The sequence below is a fragment of the Oryx dammah genome, unplaced genomic scaffold, assembly GCF_014754425.2.
Source record: "Oryx dammah isolate SB20612 unplaced genomic scaffold, SCBI_Odam_1.1 HiC_scaffold_5, whole genome shotgun sequence".
NCBI lineage: Eukaryota > Metazoa > Chordata > Mammalia > Artiodactyla > Bovidae > Oryx > Oryx dammah.
In genome coordinates, this window is record NW_024070189.1 from 58,017,853 (window position 1) to 58,043,035 (window position 25,183).

The window sequence follows — 25,183 nt, forward strand, 5'->3', positions numbered from 1 at the left end:
CTTCAAGATAGCAAAAGCAGAGTATTAAACCCAACAGGGCCTTTTCCAAGTGCAGGGCCCCATGCAGCAGCCTTGCCTGGACCCGAGTCCCTTACTGGGCTCCTCCTTTGGCACCACCACCTGGTAGTGACCCTTCACAGTGCCTGTCCCACCTGAAACTGTGTGAGCCACCATCGTGTCACTCAGCAAGAACACTGCTTCTGGTTTTCAGATTTTTCTTCTCTGCCTCCCTCCCTTACTTTGTCACAATCTGCGCTTCTTAAAACTTGGCAGCAATCCCAGGCTCTATGTTGCTGTGTCACTTTGCAGCCTTGAGCAACCATTTCTAGACAAGCCGTGGTATCTCTGCACTGAGGGTGTAAAATGGAGGTGCTGTCAGAACACTGCAGGGACAGGAGCAGGGGAATGACTGTCATCGGAGAGAACCCTCTCCTCTACCACCGTCTCTGATTCTGTGCACTCCAAGACCATTCCATTTCCTCTAGCAAAGACACTGGGAATCCTATTTACTGTGCTAAGTACCAGGAGTATTAAAACTGAGAAAATAGTAATACTTTTGAGTGCTTACCATGAACTAAGCACTGTGCTAAGCATTTCACAGGCATCATCTCATTTAATCCTTAGAGCAGCCTACAGTCTTTCCTTTTTCACACATTAATAAATCTGAAGCATAATGATGAAGTGGTCCCACAGGGAACAGAGGGACTATGCAATGCCACACTGCCTCCCTTAGAAAGCTAACACAAGGCAAAATTTAAACAAGCCTTCCCTTCATTCCACATTTTCTTAGACATGATTAAACCAAGTCCAGGAGAATTACCTAAGAACATTTCCAAGGACAGTCCCTTTTACAAAAATGCTGCATTCATTTCCCTCTCGGTCCCACATTTCTAGACACTCAAGAGTTTCTAACTCCTGGTTTAGGTGGAAAAAAACGTTAGAGTGATAGCTCATGAGTTTGTCTTGACATATTACAGGATGCTTTTTGCAGATTCAGCAGAGCTAAGAGGCTCAATAGAGGCTCTATTCTTAAAAAAGAAAAAACAGACCTTGAGGTGGCTCTCCACTTCTAGCAACTGAATGAAAGTTCTCCGTCTTTAGCAGGATTGTGCAAGCCCAAGAAAATCTGACTCTAGTCTTTCTGATCTCATTTCCCAACAGTCTTCCACACCACCCTTCCCATCAAATGTATTCATTCTGTTCACCAATACTATGCATTCTGGTTTGGGGGCACATGTATTATTTCCTTTGTCTGGAACTTTCTTCCCACAATCTATGTACCATCCTTCAACACAGTATTGAATGTCACATACTCTCAGACCTGGTCCCCTAAATTCCCAATTCTGGGCTACCACAACATATCTGCTATTCATGGTTGCTGAGGGAGGGTTTGGGCTCTGTTAAACAATGAGGATGTCCCTCTCAGGAAACATGAGCCAGCTGACCATGTTCACCTAGGGTTTGTATGGATACAACACAGATAGACTCTGAGTCCCATCCTGGACTGACAGGCCCTGGTGGTTTGTCCCAGCTTCCTTCCCCTCATTGGACCTGCCTATACATGGCACTATTATGGTCCTAACACTGTAATATTTCCATCTTATTTCTTTACATTTCTGTCTCCCCCACTAGATCATGAGAACGGGGCTGTTATATTTAGTATTGTATCTGCATCACCTAGAACAGAGACTGGCCTTAACTAGATACTTAACAAATGCTTGTTTAATGACAATATAGGAGGTTCCCTGGTGGCTCAGAGGATAAAGCATCTGCCTGCAATGCAGGAGACCCAGGTTCGATCCCTGGGTTGGGAAGATCCCCTGGAGAAGGAAATGGCAACCCACTCCAGTATTCTTGCCTGGAGAATCCCATGGACAGAGGAGCCTAACGGGCTACAGTCCACAGGGTCACAAAGAGTCAGACACGACTGAGTAACTTCACTTTCACTTTAACCAAATTCTATATTAAAGCCAAGCCAAGGAAAGTTTCATTGGACAGGATAGTCTAATACTTGTGTGTGTGTGTGTGTGTGTGTGTGTGTGTGTATGTGTGTGAGAGAGATAGGAAGAGAAAATATGAATGCATGAGTGGATGAATGAAAGAATGGGCATTTTAAAAGAGAATGCCGATAGTGGTGGTGGTTAATGGTAAAGTTCTAGGGACCTATCTGTCAGGTGGGTTTTGTAAGGACCTTCCTAGTGCCCTTCAAATCACAACCATTTAGAACATTAGTACCCTGGAGGAAAGGTTGTGACCTTGAGTGAGAAAAGACCAAGGAAGCTAATTTATATCTCTAAGTGCCTAGAATTAGAGAGAGCACACCGAAAAGCTCATCTTCCTTACAGAGATTTCCCCCAGGCAGAGATTTAGAATGAATTTACACTTGGTCCAACAGAGGGAAACTGACATGACACAGATCTTTGGCTAAACACAACCCCACTGGCTGCAGATTGAGGGACAGCAGTCAGATCAACAGCTTAGTGATACAAGGAGCCTCCAGGGGATGCTGGCCTCCAAGGAGGCTCCTCCATGGGTCTCCTGGCTAATCACTGTCAGAGGCAAGAGGCTGATTTAGTCTCCAGTCAGAGCTGCTGAGGGTGCTGGGACACTCTAGGCTTTGGAAGTGCTTAGCCTGTTAGGATCTCAAGGAGGTAGCTAGCGTGAGAATAGATTTGTTATGCAAAATGCTCCTAAAAAAACAAACAAATCCTGAGTGCATGTGTATCCACAGAATTGGCCTACAACCACCCTGACCCCTGCTCCTGACACAGGAGGCATCCCTGAGGAAAGGTAACATTTAGAAATAGTGACTAAAGTACCCCTTCCCGCCCACAACCCCCAACACGTACATATACGCGCATCAGGCTCTACACTTCCTTCTTCAAGAAAGTCCTAGATATATATTTTTTAATCTGCTTTCACCTAGACACAAATGCTAGACCCATACAGGGCACATGATGGGCAGTGCCCTGCCTCCTGGCATCACCCAGTGACTTTTCTGCCAGGTCTTTAGTTGACTCTTTCCTGTGAATGACCCAAAGAGGACTGTCTTCTCCTGATTGCTCCACAACCCTTGGGAAAATACTCTTAAGCCTGGGACAAAACAGTACATCAACTCCCTTAACATAACAATGAAGTGGGGACTTTCCTCCTCTCTCCACATTTCCAGCTCTTCCCACAGAGGAGGAAACACCCACCAACCATCCTTCCAACCTCACAGCAATGTGCTAGGAAGGGACTTTTCACATTTAGCTCTACTTCCTTACTTACTCTTCTCAGAAAAGTTGTCTCATTGGGGAGATTATCATAAACTAAAGTTTAAGTGCATTATATTTCCTTTTTGTTTTTGGTTGTGCCACAGGCCACAATACAGGTTCTTAGTTCCCCAAGCAGAGATCAAATCAGGCAGTGAAAAGTACCAAGTCCTAACCACAGGACTGCTGGGGAATTCCTCAGATTGTGTTTCCTGATTGGGCCAAGTTAACATCAGCAGTTATTGTTCTTTCCTGACATAGTGAAGTGAAGTGAAAGTCCAACTTTCAGTTGTGTCCAACTCTTTGGGACCCCATGGATAGTCCATGCAATTCTCCAGGCCAGAATACTAGAGTGGGTAGCCGTTCCCTTCTCCAGGATCTTCCCAACTCAGGAATAGAACCCAGGTCTCCTGCATTGCAGGCGGAGTCTTTACCAACTGAGCTATCAGGGAAGCCCTCTTTCATGACATAGCTCTTACCTAATTTTTTGTCTGCTCCAGCTCAGCCTCTGTTTGGTAATCAAACCAGGACAGGTCCCCCTCCTCACCAAGGGAGAGTTCTTCCATTCTTGACTTTCTTCCCTTGCATTCAGGAGCTTGAAAGCCCTGTCACAGTCTCCAGAACTTCTTTACCAATAATATGCCTGATTCTGAAGTTTGATTCTCTCAGTTGGTCTCATGCATCTATTCCTAATTAGCTAAGATTTGGAGAGGGAGGGAGTGATGAATTCATCTCCAGCACACTGTTGACAATTGATAGCTTTCAAAAGGCCTTTAAAGTCTAGTTCCACTGACTACACCCTCTTCAAGGTCCTAATTTGCACCTAACTTTACCTTCACTTACACTGAAATTTACACACACACAGACACACAGAGCCACCTCTGCCTGCACATAGAAGATCCTGAGATAGGCAGGATAATGGTACCCCAAAGATGTCCACAGGCTTCCTCAGTGGCTCAGCAGTAAAGAATCTGCCTGCAGTGCAGGAGTCGTGGGCAGGAGATGAGTGTTCGAGCTCTGAGTCAGGAAGATTTCCCTGGAGGAGGAAATGGCAACACACTCCAGTATTCTTGCCTAGGAAATCCCAATCCATGGGGTCAAAAAAGAGTTGGACACGACTGGGCAACTAAACAACAACAAAGATGCCCTCATCCTAATTCTTGGAACCTATGACTATGTTATGTTACATGGTTAAAAAAAAAGAAAAGCACTTTGCAGATGTGATTAAATTAAGGATCTTGAGCAAGAGTGGTTATCCTGGATTATCTAGGTGAGCCCAATGTAGTCACAAGGGTCCTCATGAGGGAAAGAGCAAGGTAGGAGAGTCAGAGAGTGAGGTCTGCAGACGCTCTGCAGTGGCCATGATTGTGGAAGAAGGAGCCCCTGAGCCTGGAAATGCAGGCAGCCTCTGAGAGCTGGAAAAGACAAGGAAACATATCCTCCTTTAGTGCCTCTGGAAGGCATGCAGCCTTGCAAATCCATTGGTTTTAACCCAAGGAAACCCACTGTGGACTTCTGGTTTCTAGAACTATGAGATAATACATTTGTACTGTTTTAAGTCACCTAGTTTGTGGTCATTTGCTATGGCAGCCATAGAAACTAATATAGATTTTGGGATCTGGAAATGGTGTGTTGCTGTGAAAAATACCAACAATGTAAAAGTGGCTTTGGAACTGGGAAACAGACAGAGATTTGAGGATTTTGAGGAGCATGGAGAAACTGTCTTGATTACCTTGAAAAGGCTGTTAGTAGAAATATGGACATTAATGACTCTGCTAGAGAGGACTCAGAAGTGAGGATGATGGTAGGGAAAACATACCTTGTCTTGGGGAATACCTAAGTGTCACTACAAACTGTTGTGGAAATATGGTCTTGAAAGATGCTGCTAGTGAGGGCTCAGATGGAAATGAGGAACATGTTATTGGAAACTAAAGAAAGTAGATCCTTGTTACATAGTGCAGGAACCCACCTATATTGTGGCACAGTAAAACCCATTTTGTATGTCTGAACTCTGGAACTGTAACATAATAAATTTGTATTGTTTTAAGTCACAAAGTTTGTGGGAACTTATTACAGCAGAAATGGGAAAGTAATTCAGACCCCTACAGTTTGCCTGGAGCTCAGACAGTGAACAGTTTTGTCCAAATTACCAAACTGTTTCCTTTACTTGGCATGTGGGACAAAGTAAATGTGGTGTGTCATTTAAATGCATAGAGTTCAGCAGCAAGCAGAAATGGGTTCAAATACTGCCTTAGCCAGTGTTATTCACTGATGAGTTCAACAAATATTTATTAAGCACCATCATGTACTAGACAGCTAGCTCAACACTGGGAATATAATAGTGAGCAAAAAACACTAGATGTAAGAAAGGATGACTAGAAGGAAGTCATTTAATTCCTATGAGCCTCAATTTTCTTAATCTAGAACAAGGGAATAATAATTTCTGTCTTGTTTAAGTAGGCAAGGCATATAAAGTGCTGATCACATTTCTCAATAAATAATAGCTATCATATCAAGTCTTCCTTTCTCTTGTTCTAAAATACTATTTCCACAACACAAGGGGGCAACAGGATGGGATTTAAAGACTTTGAAACTTCAATGACAATGACCCTCCAAATGACCCTCCACATCTCCTTACAAATAGGCATTAGCTGAGGGAAGGGGACTTCTCCTTGGCTCATCAAACATGGCACCAAGCTCCCAGGCTCAAGGGCATCCACCTCAGTCTGATTACACATCCAGTGATACCCTTCTCCCCACAAAACTCTGACATGGAGCTTGGTGTGCATCTAACGTAAGTCAATTACACTGGCTGAAGCTTCTAGCCTTGTCATAGACCTTTAGGTAACAGCAGGTGATCAAGGGAACACATATAACATATGTGTGCTTGGATAAGAAAGTATCTATGATGCAGAGTCAAAGAAAATAAGAGCAGGAATGTCACCTGACTGCTCAGTGTGGCCCATGATGTCGCCCTAGAGCAACAGCTCTGGACTCGGGACTGGGCCAATGTTGGAAGTACACCCAAGCTGGCGGGCTTTCTTGGACCATCAACAACAAACTTGTTTGTTCAGACCTTCTGTACAGGACAGGCTGTACTTACTTTTGAAGTTTGTTTGGTTGTTTTTCACATGCAATTGCAGCTATAATCTGGAGGCTTAGGGTACTCTGTTTGGTATTCAGTACTTAAAGGACACAACTCTAGTAACAACAGATTTCTCATTATTCTCGTCATGTTATGGAGTCAAATTTGGTTTCATGAAAGTTACCTTTTCCTACACTAACCTTCTATAGTTAACCTTTTGAATCTGACTTTTACAAAGCTCTCCATTTCCTTTTTTAATACTAAGCACAAGCACCTTTCCCCCCTTTATCTCCATTAGTATTGCCATCACGACTGCCTTCTCCCATCCTTCAGCTAGCCCACTGCCTTGGAGTCAGACCCTTCTAGGCAGGGAGCTGCTGAGGAAGCTCTTGGTCTCACTGAGCTGGGAGTGACACGGCACCCCTCTCTGCTCCTTGTCCTTTCTCTGACCGTGGGTAACAAGCTCTGAGGGCTGAGTCAGAGAGGGGCTCCTCTCCAACCCACAGGCTCACTTCCAGTTCTGGCACTGAACTCTATTATGACCTTCCCCTAGAGGCCCCTGGTCTCTAGCCAGTGCTTGACCTGAATGTGTTTCTCCAGATTAGGCAGTGACCTTCTCAACTGCAAAGTTGACTGCCTCTGAGAAAATGAACTTTTCAAGTTCTTTCGGAATCTGGGCTGAGTTGCTCTGAAAATATTTGTCATTAAAGATCCATGTTGTTGCTGGGGACTGGCTTTCATTTCTAGTTCACTAGAATCAATGAGGCTGAAGGCAATGCCTGCTAGAGCTGCAAAGCTGAAAGGCATTACAAGTTATTGCTACCCATCTGCTCTCAACGCTGGCCATTAATAAGTCTTTCTCGTCCAAGCACCTCCCAGGGAGGAGTTCCAGGCCCACCAGCTCCATACAATCCAAGAAATCTATCCCACAGAATGAAGTGTGGACTCTCACCCAACACTTCTGCTTTCCCACAAAGCTCTCAAACACACAGGTGGCCTGTCATCTTTGAGCCAAGACAGGCAGCAGAGTTGGTGACACCCCCGTTCCTTGTGGTCTTTTGACATCTCCACAGTATAAACTTGAATTTCCCTTTTGAAAAGGGACTTAAAAGTTCAGCCACCAACAACAGTGTATAGAGAAAGCTAGAAGGGAAGGTTACTCAGAAACTCTCCTATTCCATGCAACACTCAAATAAAAGAAGAATGAAGTGTATTATTTTCTAAAGACATATGCAAAAATTGTTTCTTATGATGAAGTTTGCAGGGACCAGACTGCACTCCTCCTGAGGCTCGTCAGATGAATCGATGATAACCAAGGGAACGGTAATGAGTCTCCATTTCCTGGCCCTCCATTAGCTGCTTCTCTGCATCTGTGGGGCTGAAGGAAACTGTGGCCTAAGGCAACAGGCCTGCTGCTCCTCCCTCCTCACCACACTCTCCCTCTCCAAAATATATGCCCAGGAGCACACATCTCAGTGCACAAGAAAGTGAAGTTGCTCAGTCATGCCCGACTCTTTTGCGATGGGTAGTAGCCTCCACCAAGCTCCTCCGTCCATGGGATTTTCAAGGCAAGAGTACTGGAGTGGGTTGTCATTTCCTTCTCCAGGGAATCTTCGATTGAACCCAGGTCTCTCACATTGTAGACAGAGGCTTTACTGTCTGAGCCACCAGGGAAGTCCTCAGTGCACAAGGGATTCCATTTTCAGGAGGCACAGGATCTGTTGTGGGCCTCTGACATGGAAGAAATTCTTGTACTATGTATCACGGCCCCAACCCTGACTGTATACTGCCTACTGAGCCTGGAAGAATGGATGTAGGAAAAATGAGAGCGGTGTGGGGAATACAAAGTGGAGAGGAAGAACTATCTCAGAATCTATTCAACAGAAACTTTTCAGAAAAAGCAGAAAGTCTTCCTTCTAGTTTTTCATTTACATGACCATTAAAAATAGAAGGTGCCAAGTGTGGTGCCAAGTGCTCTTTAAGAAGGAGTTGAAGAAAGTCCAGACAGATGGAGCTAGCAAAGACAAACTTCCTGGCGTCTCCTGGGTAGAGGATTCTAATTCCCTTTCTCTCAACACCTTGCTCCGGCCCTCCAGGCCGGGTCAGAACACACAAGATAAGCTACACAGAGAACTCCAGCAGACCTGATGAGCTCCACAGCACCAAGAGAGTAAAAGTGTACCTTACACAAGGACTTGTTTTTCTCGGCTACTAGAGACCCTAAGGCAATCTGGCACTCCTGGGCTGTGAGATGCAAGGTGAGAGTGAGGATACTGATGGGAGGGAGCGGCCCCACCCACATAGATTGCTGATCTCATTTTTTTTTTTTCCTCCCTGATAAAGATATGCACACATCTCCCAGGACTATCGTTGCCATGACAACAGCAGAAGTTGAGGGTGAGCAGGTTAGTGGAACAGCATGCTTTTTAAATTCTCGGACAAGGCCTGAGGCTACAACCACTCATGAAGTGGAAAAATTCATGTTGGCAGTGCTCCTAAATGGATTCCCCCAAATTTAAGGATCATGACTTCTTTCTGGGGAAGAATCAGAAATGAAGTCTCTGTGGAGACCTTTCGTGGGCAGTTGCTTTTGTCAGGGAGGTGGGAATCCCTAAGACAAATAAGAGCATGAATCTCCCTATGAAACTAGGGCACATTAACTGTCCATTTTCCACAGAGTAAAGAGATGCAGCAAACCAGGGCAAAAACAATCCCCCAAGGGCACAAAATGGTGCTTTTTAAAAAGTCTGCTCTATAATAAAGCCTTCCCACAGAGACTACTCAGAACAACTCAGACCTAAATTCTGACGTTGAAAGGTAGACTCATACCTCGAAAAATCCTAAAAATAACCATCGTTTACTAAACATTGCTCTCCAGGCTCTACAAATGTGTGTACTGTCTCATTTAATTCATGCATCAACCCTATAAGGTAGACACTATTATCTCCATTTCAAAAAGAAAGAAACTGGGACTCAGAAATAATGGTCCTAGGCCGAGAGGAGCTACCCTGCCTCCGAGGTCAGTGGAGGCGGCTGGGAGGAGCTACCCCACGTCCAAGGCCAGTGGTGGCCAGGAGAAGCCACCTCGCGCCCGAGGCCAGGGGCAGTGATCTTGAGGAGCCACCCGGAGCCTGAGGCCAGGGCCGGCGGCCGGGAGGAGCAACCCGAGCAGTGGTGGATGCGCAGGCACAGGAGGGCCTAGAGGAGCTATCCCACGTTGAAGGTCAGGAACGGTGGTGGTAAGGAGATACCCCTCGTCCATGGTAAGGAACAGTGGCTGTGCTTTGCTGGAGCAGCCGTGAAGAGATACGCCAGTTTACTGGGGTAGGAGATCCAACCAGTCCATTCTGAAGGAGATCAGCCCTGGGATTTCTTTGCAAGGAATGATGCTGAAGCTGAAGCGCCAGTACTTTGGCAACCTCATGAGAAGAGTTGACTCATTGGAAAAGACTCAGATGCTGGGAGGGATTGGGGGCAGGAGGAGAAGGGGACGACAGAGGATGACATGGCTGGATGGCATCACGGACTCAATGGACATGAGTCTGAGTGAACTCCAGGAGATGGTGATGGACAGGGAGGCCTGGCATGCTGCGATTCATGGGGTCTCGAGTTGGACACGACTGAGCGACTGAACTGAACTGAAAACATGGATGTAAAAGTGAACTTGGAGAAGGCAATGGCACCCAACTCCAGTACTCTTGCCTGGAAAATCCCATGGGCAGCGGAGCCTGGTAGGCTGCAGTCCATGAGGTCGCTAAGAGTCAGACATGGTTGAGCGACTTCACTTTCACTTTTCCCTTTCATGCATTGGAGAAGGAAATGGCAGGCCACTCCAGTGTTCTTGCCTGGAGAATCCCAGGGACGGGGGAGCCTGGTGGGCTCCATCTATGGGATCGCACAGAGTTGGACACGACTGAAGCGACTTAGTAGTAGTAATAGTAGTAGTAGTAGTAGGAACATACAACCTCTGAGTGGAAGAGTGAGATTTCAGATAGGGTTACTCTGACCCAGAGCTTGAGCTCTTAGTTATTGGCTCTTTGATATGGGGAAGGCTTCCTGTTTCTAGTAAGAATCATTAACAGGCACATAAACAGAAGCCTTCATTGCATGGTTTCTGAGCCTCCAAAAGTATGAGACAACCTCAGGAATATATCCTCAACTCTCGACCAGTCCTCAACCTTGAAGTGTTCATCAGGGTCCCTTAGAGGGCCCCTTAAAACACAGATGGCTGGGCCTCCGCCCAAGATTTTCAGATTTGATGGGTGTTATCAGTGTGGCTCTGGGAACCATCCTTGCAGAAGCCCTGTGCAGTCACTCTAAACTAAGCTTGTCTAAAGAAGCCTCAAGGCCTGAGTTGCCTCACCTACCTAATTAATCTTTCACTGTTCAGCCCCAGGTCACCGGGGGGTGTTGCTTGAAAAGCTATAATGTTATCTTTGGCAGTGCTGTGCTTTTTGGAATTCCCTGAGCTCTTTTTGAAAACAGTGATCATCTCCCACTCCAAAAATAATGTACTGTTGCCTTGAGTAAGTCCTGAGGTCCCATGAAATGTGGAAAGAGGAGCCCGGAAGAACCAGTGTGAGAGCAAAGCAGCCAGGGACCCTGAAGCCAGACTGGCTCTCTGGAAGGTACAGACAGTCTTTTCATAATCTCTTGGGATTCCCTCTAGGAACTGTGCAAGAGGGCACTCATTAAAACCTCTCCAGAGATTGCACACTAAGAACGTTAAAAGAGTTGTAAGCATGAATGGCTGGCCCTTTAATGCCCCTCCCCGCAAAACACTCCTCCATCTGAAGAAGAATTGTGAGCTGTGCACTCCCCACCTCAGCTCCTTTTCTTTCCCTCCTCAGTCTCACTAAGCTGCTAAGGAAATAAGAAGCCTGTGGTCCAAATCTGCTCACACAGAGCTGAGGCTGGAGAAAGGGGCCAGGAATTGAGATTAGCGGGTTTAATGCCTGGCTTGTTCATCCTGCGAGAAACATCACCTGGTGATGTCCCCACTGACCCCTTTAGAGCGTGGCATTTTAGCCTCAGCTTCTGGGGACTGTGACAATAAATGAACAGTTTGATGACAAGACCAAAGGATTCTTCAGTGGAGGAAAAACAACTACAAAGAACACATGCCAAGGAGGACTGGGTCACAGCAGGCCTCTCTCTATTCCCACGGCTGTTGCCGGGGTTGGTGCGAGACGGTGCTATTTCCAGAGAAGCTCTCAGATGGGGAGAACAAGTGTGCGGGGACTCGGGCACCAGGTGGAAGCCTTTTGGAAGCAACTACACCATCATCATGAAGCACTAAGGGCAGCAGAATCCGTGAAAGGCAAGCTCTACCTAGGAATGAAAACAACCAAGCGTTTTTGGGGCATGTCGATGAATTCTCCAGGAAGGTGGCTGGGGTGGGGGCGAGGTGTAACGGACTGTACAGCTACCAGGATGATCCAGACTACTTCAGAGGCTCTGTATCTGGGCTCAGAAGTGAGAACTACTGAACGCTGCCCACCACGCTACCATCTAAGGCCACAACAAAGACTGCAGGGAACAAAAGTATGCCAGGAAAAAAAGGAGTGAAAAGATTAGACATTTATTAATACTATATATCAAGCGTTATATTCAGCTCTTTCTTCTTCAGTTATCATGGCAACTGGATAAAATCGGTATTATTATACCCAATTTACAGATAGGGTAACAAAGAAAACATGAATTTAACCAATTTGTTTACGCTCACCCAACAAGGAAGTTTGGAACTGGAATTCAATTCACATCTGACTTTAAACTATAATCTTAAATCTTCATCTCGTGTTCCCTCCAAACAGTGCAGAACATATTTTTGAGTCCTAAAACTCTAAAATACCCAAAGAACAGAGCAGAACACAGAGGAGCATCTCTCTAATGTCCCATCACTGGTGCAGAGGTATGCTGAAAAGTACGGGGAGGTCACCCATGGAAGATGGAAGCTCTGTCCAGCTCAGTCCATGAAAACTGACTCATGAGTCAGCAGCCAGGGATAGCCCTGAACAAAAGGGATTATCCAAGAGGAGTCGGGACAGCAGGGACAGGGAGCCATGGCGACTCCTTCTCTATCTTCTGTCAAGAAGATGGGTTCCTTCCTCCTACACTGCTGGTGGGAATGTAAATTGGTGCAGTAAGGCAGTTCCTCAAAAACTTAAAATAGAGTTGCCATATGATCCATCAATCCCACTCCTCGGCATACACCCAGATAAAACTATAATTCAAAAAGATACATGCACCCTTGTGTTCACAGCAGCATGGTTTACAGTAGTCAAGACATGGAAGCAACCTAAATGTCCATCAACGGATGAATGGATCAAGATGTGGTATATGTATACAATAGAGTACTGAAAGTGAAAGTGAAGTCACTCAGTCGTGTCCGACTCTTTGTGACCCCATGGACTATAGCCTACCAGGCTCCTTGATCCTTGGAATTTTCCAGGCAAGAATACTGGAGTGGGTTGCCATTTCCTTCTCCAACAATAGAGTACTACTCAGCCATAAAAATGAATGAAATAATGCCATTTGCAGCAGCGTGGTTGGACCATGAGATTATCATACTAAGTGAAGGAAGTCAGAAAGAGAAAGACAAATACCATATGATCTCACTTATATGTGAAATCTAAAATATGACATAAATGAACTTACCTACAAAACAGAAACAGAGTCACACACAAAAGGAACAGACCTGTGGTTGCCAAGGGGAAACAGGGCTAGAGGAGGAATGGATTGGGAGTGTGGGGTTAGCAGATGCATACTATTATATAGAGAATGGATAAACAACAAGGTCCTACTGTATAGCACAGGGAGCTATATTCAATATCCTGTGATAAACCATAATGGAAAAGAATATAAAAAAGAACATATGTATATGTATAACTGAATCACTTTGCTGTACAGCAGAAACAACATTGTAAATCAACTATACTTCAATAATTTTTTTTAAAGATGGGTTCTTAACATTGTTTTGAATTTGAAGGAGAGTCCTGGGCCAGATGCAGATAAAATAATCTATAAACAGTTCCTATTTCCCACTTGCCTAGGAATATACACCAACTAGCACCATCAATGAAAGGGAGAAGGTATTCAAAGTTCGTTCTGGACTCACCAGCCTGACCTGCAAAGTCTCTGTGAGAACAAGAAAAACCCTGAAATGGAGGCAGGATGGTAGGGGTGATTTCAAGGCACTGCTTTGATTGAGCAGTTCTCAACTCTCAGATGCCTCCCATCCTACAACGCTTGGCAGTCTAAAACCACTTCCTCCTCCACCACGTTATGCCACCACTGGCACTGGGGTTGCAAATTTGTCAATGAACTATTTTACGTTCTCCCCCTTGTCATCTGGAATATTAGCTCTCTAATGAATTGCTTTAACTTAGGCATTTGTTTTTTTTGACAAATGTGACTTTTAGTTGAATTATACAACATTCATAAATAGCAAATGCTGGCTGATTAGAATCAACGAAAACTCTTAAGAGCTGCCAGCAAAAATGGGCCCTTAGCTGCACATGTTACTTGCATAGCCTAATCATTTGAAAGGCACCAGATTATTTTTGGAAAGAACTTTTTACACATACACTTATATAATCTGTTATGTATGCGAATATACATATATATATATATATATATTCGAATTTGGGTGGATTCTTGCAAGCCAGCCATGCTATGAATAGAAGTAGATACACTTGGATTTGAAGTTAGACACACTTAGGTTTGAATCCTACCTCTACCATAAGCTATGTGAACTTGGGTATGTTTCTTAACCTCTCTGTGTCTCTAGTTCCTCTTATGTACAACAGAGATAATACATCCCATGAAGACTGTCTCAGGGAGTAAATGAGATCATGCACGGCACAGCGTCTAGATATAGTGTGTCTCAAAAATTAGTCACTATTATCACCACAATGATGTTCTATTTATAGAGGATTATGCTAGACAACATTTATAACCTCTATATTTGTTCCTTTCTGAAAATTGCCACCAGGATGGGTCTCAAAGCCATATTTACATTATATGACACTGCTTTAGTGACTGGGCAAGATAAGGAAAATAAGGAAATGTGAATTTGGGAAAGTTTTTAATGCTCACCCAGCCACTGGGTTCTTGATGTCATCTGGCAGATTCTCTTTCCTGAAAGTTTGGATTAGGAATCAGTTCCCACTGGTCCTCTGCACTAAGAAACTGCAAGACTGGTCACGTTTGGCAACGTGCATGTCAAGGCAATAAAAGTCAGTCTACTGAAAGATGCAGATGTCAGGAAAGAAGGAGGCCTGACTGTGACTTGAAGTCAGACAGAGTGGTGCCTTGGTTCCGACTTTTCTACTTCCATTTCATCAGTCTATCTATTAATCAATCTATCAGTCTCCCTTTTGTTTACTATTTGGAGTGGATTTCCAACATCTTTAACCAAAAAATCTTTGCTAACAGTGTCATCTCTGTGCATGAGGTCACCAGATCTTGTCTGTGTAGCTCAGATAGACTAAGTATTTGACATGTACCTGGTTATTACAGAAAAGAAGTTTATGTGCACACACGCCCTTATGTTACCTGTTTCCAACCCCTGAGGTACATTAAGAAGAAAATCAAAATACTTGTGTATACTCATGTACATGAGGAAGTCACACATGTAAGGAAAAGAAAGAATTAAAAGAGCCACTGAGATTCCTGGTCTTACAAAAACAGGTCATCTGATGACTTTCCAGAACTCAAACAAGAAGGGAGAGACCCTGGGTCTTTACCTGGTGTCGCACTGGATACTGTTGGCCACTGCTGCTCGGGTCCCCCTGGACCAGCCCGTAGAATGCCAGCCTCCTCCAGGTGCACAGAGCTGAGTAAACACATAGACCCAAATAAAAGTTAGACCATAAATGTCTTTCCAGCTCTCCTTCTACCCTCAGAAAGTGCTTACATCTCTGGAGGCAGGACTGCAGCTAACAATTTCTACTCGTGCTTAAACTGAAGCAATTACTATTACTTTGCATAAAATGCAAGAGCATTGCTGACTTACTGCCTGCTACACCATGCAGGAGATAAATGTGTTTTATCTTTATAGCAATTTTGGTTTTCATTAATGCCATGTGGTGTTCATTAAATCTAACAGGAAGCCCATCATAGGGCTAAAAAAATGCCATTTTATCATCTTAATGCTGAAGCAGATGAGAGCTTATTTTCAAAAGCCCCGAGTTTCTTTTGCTGGTTCTCTGATTTCTGGGTTTTCTGTAGAGCAGAGGAAAGCACAAACATTATTTGCTGGTAACTACAGTATTATTTCAGTTTTGCCCAATTATTCCCTAACTTTATTTTCTGTTTCATCACTCTTTACTTTTTCCTCAAAGAAAACCCACCCTACATATCCTGGGACTAGAGAAAGTTTAACATCACCACTCATGGACCCCAATTCAGAAGAGATTAACTCCGCATGAAATACTGCAAAGGAGTGAGACATGAACTGGGAGATCCTTAGCGGTAAGCAGAGATACAATGTAAACTGTTCATGGGCAGAGAGAACATCATATTCATTTATGTATGTGAGAAGACTCTTGAGAGTCCCTTGGACTGCAAGGAGATCCAACCAGTCCATTCTAAAGGAGATCAGCCCTGGGATTTCTTTGGAAGGAATGATGCTAAAGCTGAAACTCCAGTACTTTGGCCACCTCATGCGAAGAGCTGACTCATTGGAAAAGACTCTGATGCTGGGAGGGACTGGGGGCAGGAGGAGAAGGGGACGACAGAGGATGAGATGGCTGGATGGACGTGAGTCTGAGTGAACTCCGGGAGTTGGTGATGGACAGGGAGGCCTGGCGTGCTGCAATTCATGGGGTTGCAAAGAGTTGGACACGACTGAGCAACTGAACTGAACTGAACTGAATGTAAGCACATATGAAACTCTCAAATATTTTTTGGATGAAGAAAGGAACGAATGGAACCCTACGAATAAATATCAAGAAAACCTTTAGTAAAATAAGAGAAGTCTGTGAAACTAGACATTGATTCACCTTGGAAATTAAGTTACTGAAGTAAAACTTAGAGGACGACTGCCTGAAGGGGTCATGTGACTCAACAGAGCAGGCAAACTTGAAATATTATGGAGGAAGGTCTCTAAATTCAACATTCTTTCCTTTTTTTTTTTTTTTTTTTCTGGCCACATCATGTGGCTTGTGGGATCTTAGTTCCCTGACCAGGGATTCATGCGCCCTTGGCAGTGAAAGATCAGAGTCCTAACCACGGGACCACCAGGGAATTCCCAATATCCTCTTACCCTTTGACTTCAAACAACACATCTAGTGGAAATTCACTCAATAAGCTCTGCTCTATTGCTATTCTTCCCTTCATCTATATCCTAGAATCTTCCCTTTTTTCCAAATATTAATATCCTTCAGGTACTGCTGATGGTGTTGCTGGAGCCTACCAACAAATTATACGGATTCAATTAGATTCTCTCTGAAGATATAACTACCCTGGGAACCAGCTCAGCTCAAGCAGAATTTTCAAAGGACAGATATACAGTATCTGAGGCTAGAAAGGTAAGGAAGCCAAGCATATGCATGAAAAAGATGAGTATTACTTAAGTTCACAACTTAACATATGTTCCATGTACTACACTGTGAGGAATAAATAACTTTTAGTTTTAATTTTTATTTCCTTTCTTATCCTACTTGAATCTTATGACATCTTAGTTGAAACCTGAATAGAAGCACATATGGCTTTTTTTTTCATTTGAAAATGGAATAAGGAAGTGATACGTTTTAGCATTTTAATATAGTTTTAAAGGTGAATCTTATAGCTTTGGTACTTTTCAAATAAAGTACTAATTCAACTGGGAGATAAAGAGTTGGTAACATAAACCATATTTTTTCCTATCATGTAGTCTACCACAATAGCTTAGATACAGGAAAAAGCATAAGATAGCTTCTAACAAGTAGAAAGAATATTTCTGAAACCTAGTATGCTGGCATCTGCCTGAGTGTTTCTGGCCTAAAATTATGACCCGATTCTAGTGCAGTGTCTCACCAAGCCAACTACTGATCTTCAGTCTTCAACTGATCACTTCTTGTTCAGAAAGAGCACCTAATATAATGATTTCTGCTCAATGTGAAATAAAATGGTTGGGAATATACTGACTTATTTGAATTTAATACATTTTTCATGGGTTAAAACCAATTTTTCATTAACTCAACACATACTTTGTAAACTCTCTCTTTAGAAATTGATCAAGGTTTGGTTCAAGATCTACTCAAAAGTTGCCCAGATATTTTGAGGGGCTTAACTCTGGAGTTTATTTCCTCTTTAAAACTAAATTATTCTGGTGGTAGTGAACATTAGTTGCTTGGCACTCTCCATCTGGTTTCCCAAAGACACTTACAAATAATGAATCTTTTATTTGGCCCTGTAGCATGAATACTAGATCAGGTCTGGGAATAATCGTAGTTAATCAATTACTGTCAAAGAGACAAAGTAGAGAAGGCAAAATTATATTTAATCTGAGTCTTAGAGTAATGCTATTACTCTAGGTTAATTTAAAAGTAAGCTTGATTTAGTCTCCAGATATTCAATAAAGGCCCTTCACGTGGCTCATCCTCTGAGGAGTCCATGCCACTGAGGGCAGGCAATAAGACAGCAACAAGATGGAAAAGATAAGGAGATGCTAACAGGGTGAACATGGACAAAAATAACAATTATGTGGCTAATAGGATATAACAGTCAATGTGCGATGGAAAACCAAGGTGGACAACACGAGCATATGTTATATGATATACTCAAGTCCCAAAGCATCAGTATTAGTTATCATTTTACAGCAGGGTCAGAAAGTATAGATGGAAAAAGGATAAAAGAAGTTGAAACTACTTCCTTATAGAAATTTTCATGAGAGAAAGTACACAGCTGCCTGTCTGTGACTTTACAGGGCACTCGTATTTGGCAGCACTTGATAAGCATTTGGCAATGACCACTTCCAGATACGGAGACAAAAATAAGTTCATTCCCCTGGCAAAGTATTTAGACATCTCAGTTTTGACAGCTGCTTCTGGCCTATGAAGACAAGAGTTTATTTGAGTCACAGTTACAGTAACTTCTGACAAAAGGAGGAGGGAAAGACATACCTGTGCATTCCTGCTCTCAGGGAGGCAGAGTAACGCCAGTCAGGGTTGGGCTGTCGTGGCTGCAAAATCACAAAGGGAGTTTCTGTTAATATGGCAAAACAATGTTCTCCTAGTGATGATGTTCATCAGTAAGTTGGTTCTTAAATATCTCCATGCATTTATTAAAAATATTGAAGTTGCCATTTCATATGCAACTCTAAGATAATATCCACACATACAGCACTTCAGAAGAAAATTAAACTAGTTCATCAGGGTCCATGCAGAGATTAAATATCATGGAAAACAGAATTTAATGATGCTGTGAGGACCAGCTTTGGCTTTGCCTTGCTCCAAACAGGTCTATGTATTAACAAATACACACTACTGTGTATATATAAAATAGATAAACAACAAGGACTTACTATATATCACAGGGAACTCTATTTAATATCTTGTAATAACCTAAAATGGAAAAGAATCTGAAAGACAATACGTATGTATAATTGAATCATAGTACATCTGAAACTAATACAATATTGTAAATAAACTATACTTCCATTAAAAAACAAAACACAGGTCTATGTTCCTCAGGCAGCACTTATGGAAGGACAGTTTGTTCTGAAACAGGAAAAGCTTTCACTGCTTTTGCCCTCAAATGCCCCATTAAGGCTACATCCCCAGTTTGGTATTCTAGTTTATAACAGGGCACAGGACTACACAAGTTCTGCTGGTCTGGCTGGACTGCAGAGCACTGCAATCTGCTGCTGGCTTTGCAGACTGCAGCATGTTTGACCCTGGACGGATGTGCCCAGTCATAATGCCAACAACTGATAACAGCCTCTTCTGCTGATCGAAGAGGAATACAAGGGAGAGGAAAACAAACCGTGGCAGGGTTTGACCTTGTTGTGCTGCATAATCCTTTTCATAAAATTGTACTTGTTTCCTGCTCCTCTGAGTGCTTTGCGTTCTTATTCAATTACTGTTTGCTAAGCTCTGCTTAACAGGGAGCAGCTGAGACCTAAGTAGAACCTGACTCGCTCTGCACCACCTATGTGTTGGAAAGATGTATTGCCCTGTGTCTACAAACTGTCAATTCAGAGTAAAGGGGACACAGAGGAAAATGTGGGTATCAGAAGACTGTTTTGAGAGTTGTGCGCTGAGTAGGAGCTACTCAGGAGTCACTGGGGACAAAATTAATCACCACCACTATTCTGGTAACAATTAGCAAAATTTGTATTAAATAAAACCTGTGACAGATGTTCCTCTCGATGTGTTTTCATGAACAGAGATTACAGTACTCCTGTCAATCTATAAAAATGGTACTGATGAACCTATTTGCAGGGCAGGGATAGAGATGCAGATGTAGAGAAAGGACCTACGGACACGGCAGGGGAAGAAGAAGGTGGGACAAACTGAGAGAGTAGCGCTGACGTGTGTACACTGCCATGTGTAAACCAGATGGCTAGTGGGGAGCTGCTGCCCAGCACAGGGGGCCCAGCCTGGCGCTCTGTGACACCCCAGAGGGGTGGCATGCGAGAGGGCGGGCAGCTAAAGAGGGAGGAGATGCACATATATATATACACACATATAATTATGGCTAATTCACACTTTACAGTAGAAACCAATACAACACTGTCAAGCAATTATCTTTCAATTGAATTTTTTAAAAAGTATTTTGAAAAAAATAATAAAGAAGTCCTGTCACTGAATACAGAAGTCTATTTGAGTGGAAAGATGAAGAGAAAGATGTTGTATTTTGTATTTTCCTCTGGACTATAATTATCATGTTTGGTAGACACAAGGCCACAGTAATGCCAATAAACTATTTCAAAATGTCAGTAAGTCTTGATCCTGTCATTCTTATAGTTCATTCAAGGGATACACAGTATTTCATAAACATATTTTTTCACAACATCCAGCAAAGAAGTGATCAGAATCTCAACTTCCAGGCAGACTTTGGGATGGTTAGATGATATTCTGAGATTTAGCCAAGTCAAGTCCCGGAAAAAGCTACAACTCTAGGATATTTTTGCCTCAAATGTCCCCACACACTAACTGCCCTCTCTGGTCCCTTCCATTCTGTTGGCAAGATACGAACATACAAGTTGTTTCACCCTTGGTTCTTGAGTTCACAAACTGTTATTGATGTTCCTCATAAAGTAGCATAAAACTATCTACATATGAAATGAAGGGTGCACATTTTCTATCAGTGGTAGTAGAGGGAGCAACAGAGAAAATAATTGCAACCATTTGGTAAACCTGAAAAATGATCAAAATACTTTTTATTAATCATGTCATCACCAGCTTTCCCCTGATGATTGGTAGCACTGGTATCAGCTTGTCAGCTATGAGGCCCTTCCTTAAAGAAAGACTCTGACATCTGTTGAGTAAATGCTGCCAATTTTTCTATGACTGGGTAACATCCATGATGAAAACTGCTGATCTTGGGAACAAAATCACCAACTTCATTTTGCTGAAAGGCACAGTTCTAGCAAGATTGACCAGGAAACTCAGTCCATTACATAATCTCACTTCCTCAGCAACGTGTAATTTGTCATGCTGCTATTTTCTATACTAATTCTTCAGTGACACGATGCTTCTGAGATTTATTTGCCAGAATCATAGTTATGATACATCTTACAGCAATGAGATCAGGCAGGGAAAAGGTAAGGAAGAAAGTGCTTAATATGTTTTATGTATCCACACAATACCAGGCAATGGGATAAGCACTTTATACATATTACTGCATTTATCCTAACACCTTTGTTAGACCATAATCTCTATGGAAGGGATTATATCTTTGTTTATAAAACATACAGATAGTCTCAAATATTCATAATAATAGTTATATCCTCAGAAGCTAGCAAGGTTCAGGTATTGGATAGGCTTTTAAAATCCTTTCAAATAAATTAACTGCCAAGCAATGGCAACATTATCATACTTAAATTACAAAAATTAGAAACCTGGAATTTTAGAGAGATTAAATTGCCTGACTCATAAGTAGGTCTGGCTGATAGTCATGTAAGGTCCGTCTAGTCAAGGCTATGGTTTTTCCAGTAGTCATGTATGGATGTAAGAGTTGGACTGTGAAGAAGGCTGAGCACCGAAGAACTGATGCTTTTGAACTGTGGTGTTGGAAAAGACTCTTGAGAGTCCCTTGGACTGCAAGGAGATCCAACCAGCCCATTCTGAAGGAGATCAACCCTGGGATTTCTTTGGAAGGAATGATGCTAAAGCTGAAACTCCAGTACTTTGGCCACCTCATGTGAAGAGTTGACTCATTGGAAAAGACTTTGATGCTGGGAGGGATTGGGGGCAGGAGAAGAAGGGGACGACCGAGGATGAGATGGCTGGATGGCATCACTGACTCGATGGACGTGAGTCTGAGTGAACTCCGGGAGTTGGTGATGGACAGGGAGGCCTGGCGTGCTGCGACTCATGGGGTCGCAAAGAGTCGGACATGACTGAGCGACTGAACTAACTAATGTGAAAGTCACTATACATTTTATTATACAGTGGAAGTGACAAATAGATTTCAAGATTTAGATCTGATAGAGTGCCTGAAGAACTATGGATGGAGGTTTGTGACATTGTACAGGAGGCAGTGATCAAGACCATCCTGAAGAAAAAGAAAGGCAAAATGGTTGTCTGAGGAGGCCTTACAAGTAGCTGTGAAAAGAAGAGAAGCAAAAGGCAAAGGAGAAAGGAAAGATATACCCATTTGAATGCAGACTTCCAAAGAATAGCATGGAGAGATAAAAGAAAGCCTTCCTCAGTGATCAATGCAAAGACATAGAGGAAAACAATCGAATGGGAAAGACTAGAGATCTCTTCAAGAAAATCAGAGATACCAAGGGAACATTTCATGCAAAGATGGGCACAAAAAAGGACAGAAATGGTATGGACCCAACAGAAGCAGAAGATATTAGGAAGAAGTGGCAAGAATATACAGAACTATACAAAAAAGATCTTCACGACTCAGATGATCACGATGGTGTGGTCACTCACCTAGAGCCAGACACCCAGGAAAGCGAAGACAAGTGGGCCTTAGGAAGCATTGCTAAAAACAAAGCTAGTGGAGGTGATGGAATTCCAGTTGAGCTATTTCAAATCCTAAAAGATGATGCTGTGAAAGTATGCACCCAATATGCCAGCAAATTTGGAAAACTCAGCAGTGGCCACAGGACTGGAAAAGGTCAGTTTTCATTCCAATCCCAAAGAAAGGCAATGCCAAAGATTGTTCAAACTACCACATAATTGCACTCATCTCACACACTAGCAAAGTATTGCTCAAAATTCTCCAGGCCAGGCTTCAACAGTATGTGAACCGTGAACTTCCAGATGTTCAAGTTGGATTTAGCAAAGGCAGAGGAACCAGAGATCAAATTGCCAACATCCACTAGATCACCGAAAAAGCAAGAGAGTTCCAGAAAAACATCTACTACTGCTTTATCGACTTGCCAAAAGCTTTGACTGTGTGGATCACAACAAACGGTGGAAAATTCTTCAAGAGATGGGAATACTGGACTGCCTTACCTGCCTCCTGAGAAATCTGTATGCAGGTCAAGAAGCAACAGTTAGAACTGGGCATGGAACAACAGACTGGTTCTAAATTGGGAAAGGAGTATGTCAAGGCTATATATTGTTACCCTGCTTATTTAACTTATATGCAGAGTATATCATGAGAAATGCTGGACTGGATGAAGCGCAAGCTGGAATCAAGATTGCTGGGAGAAATATCAACAACCTCAGATAGGCAGATGACACCACCCTTATGACAGAAAGTGAAGAACTAAAGAGCCTCTTGATGAAAGTGAAAGAGGAGAGTGAAAAAGTTGGCTTAAAATTCAACATTCAGGAAACTAAGATCATGGCATTGGGTCCCATCACTTCATGGCAAATAGATGAGGAAACAGTGGTAGACTTTCTTTTGGGGGGCTCCAAATCACTGCAGATGGTGACTGCAGCCGTGAAATTAAAAGACGCCTGCTCCTTGGAAGGAAAGTTAGGACCAATATAGACAGCATATTAAAAAGCAGAGACACTACTTTGCCAACAAAGGTCCGTCTAGTCAAAGCTATGGTTTTTCCAGTAGTCATGTATGGATGTGAGAGTTGGACTATAGAGAAAGCTGAGCACTGAAGAATTGATGCTTTTGAACTGTGGTGCTGGATAAGACTCTTGAGAGTCCCTTGGACTGCAAGGAGATCCAACCGGTCCATCCTAAAGGAAATCAGTTCTGAATATTCACTGGAAGGACTGATGCTGAAGCTGAAACTCCAATACTTTGGCCACCTGATTCCAAGAACTAACTCATTTGAAAAGACCCTGATGCTGGGAGAGATTGAAGGCGGGCGAAAAAGGAGACAACAGAGGATGAGATGGTTGGATGTCATCACCAATTTGATGGACATGAGTTTGAGCAAGCTCTGGGAGTTGGTGATGGACAGGGAAGCCTGGCATGCTGCAGTGCGGGGTGTTGCAAAGAGTCAGACATGACTGAGCAACTAAACTGAACTGAATGTGAAAGTCTGTGTTTTAAATAAATTTGCATGGAATAACAGATATAGTTTTTTCTCTTTTTTACTACTGACTTCCCCCAATATTGATTAATTTTAAAATGATATAAAATTAAAGGTAAAAAAAAATGTACATGGGTTTCACCTGAACTTGGTTAAACTTGGAAAAATTGAAGCTGAGAGGTTGACTACCGATATACCTGATACAATGAGACATATGTTCAGTTCCCTAATACTTGGATGGTACATCCCTGAGCTTTGCTTAAGTTTTATAGGTAAAAAGCCCCAGTATGTTGTTTCAAAGAGTAGTCCTTCAGTAGAATAAGTCACAAAATTCCAGAAGTGGAAAAGCTGAATTAAGTAGTTCATGCAGGTAATGTAGTATTGAAGAACAAGAATACATTTAAATTCCTATCAAAATTATAGCTGAGATTTTATTTATCCTGTAGTGCTATTATTTACTATTTATACTATAGAATATTTGAGCTACAAAAGAGTGAATCACCTTTTCCAGGACACATACTCTATGCCATTCATAAAACCATAGGACTACTCAGTGAAGTAAATGCTATCTTCTTATTATGGAAATCCATGAAGCTATCAATAAATGGTTGTTTGAGAAACAAGACTACATGTAGCATCTCCTTTTCCTTCCTAGTAGGAATCTATTAAAGATGTATCCACTGCAAATTTTTCAGTGATATTTTATGAACACTAATATAAATTATGATAGGCAAAACCCAAAAGTGGCCTCCAGGATCCCTACACTCTGTGTGAATGCCCTGTATAATCTCCAATACTGAATATGATGGGCCTTACTCCATGATTAAGTCATACTATATGGCACAGTTGGCTTTGAAAAAAGGGAGAGAATATAGGTGGGATGATCTAATCATTCCAGTCTTTTAAATCTGGGTGTAGAAATCAGAGACAGAAATCAGAGACATCTGAACATGAGACGGAGTCCAGCAGAGACATCTGAAGCATGTGAGGGAGTCCACAAGAGAAAATATTTTCTACTGTCAAAATACTCTCCAGCTCTGAAGATGGAGGGGGCCGTGGGGCCCCCTATAAGAAAAGGGGGCTGTGGGCCCCCCTTCTTTCCCTGTAAGAAAACAGAGAGCTCAGTCCTCAAGGAACTGCATTCTGCCCAACAACTTGAATGAACTTGGAAGCAGATTCTTCTTTGGAGTGTCCAAGAGAGAACTCAGCCTGGCAGATATGTTCCTTTCAGCCTTG

At 42.8% G+C, this 25,183-nt stretch overlaps 1 protein-coding gene and 1 non-coding gene across 3 annotated transcripts in view; one reads left to right on the forward strand and one right to left on the reverse strand.

The window, feature by feature from the left end:
- Positions 1-25,183, reverse strand: part of PCDHAC2 (protocadherin alpha subfamily C, 2) — a 49,765-nt gene that overhangs the window by 16,715 nt on the left and 7,867 nt on the right. For both annotated transcript variants that reach the window (XM_040239887.1, XM_040239886.1), the window contains exons 2-3: positions 18,447-18,505; positions 15,087-15,175 (exon numbers count right to left, since the gene is read on the reverse strand). In XM_040239887.1, coding sequence (XP_040095821.1) covers positions 15,087-15,175; positions 18,447-18,505 — 148 coding nt within the window. The remainder of the gene's footprint in view (positions 1-15,086; positions 15,176-18,446; positions 18,506-25,183) is intronic.
- TRNAC-GCA lies at positions 1,743-1,814 on the forward strand. The gene has a single exon. It is a non-coding gene; the product is annotated as a tRNA-Cys (tRNA).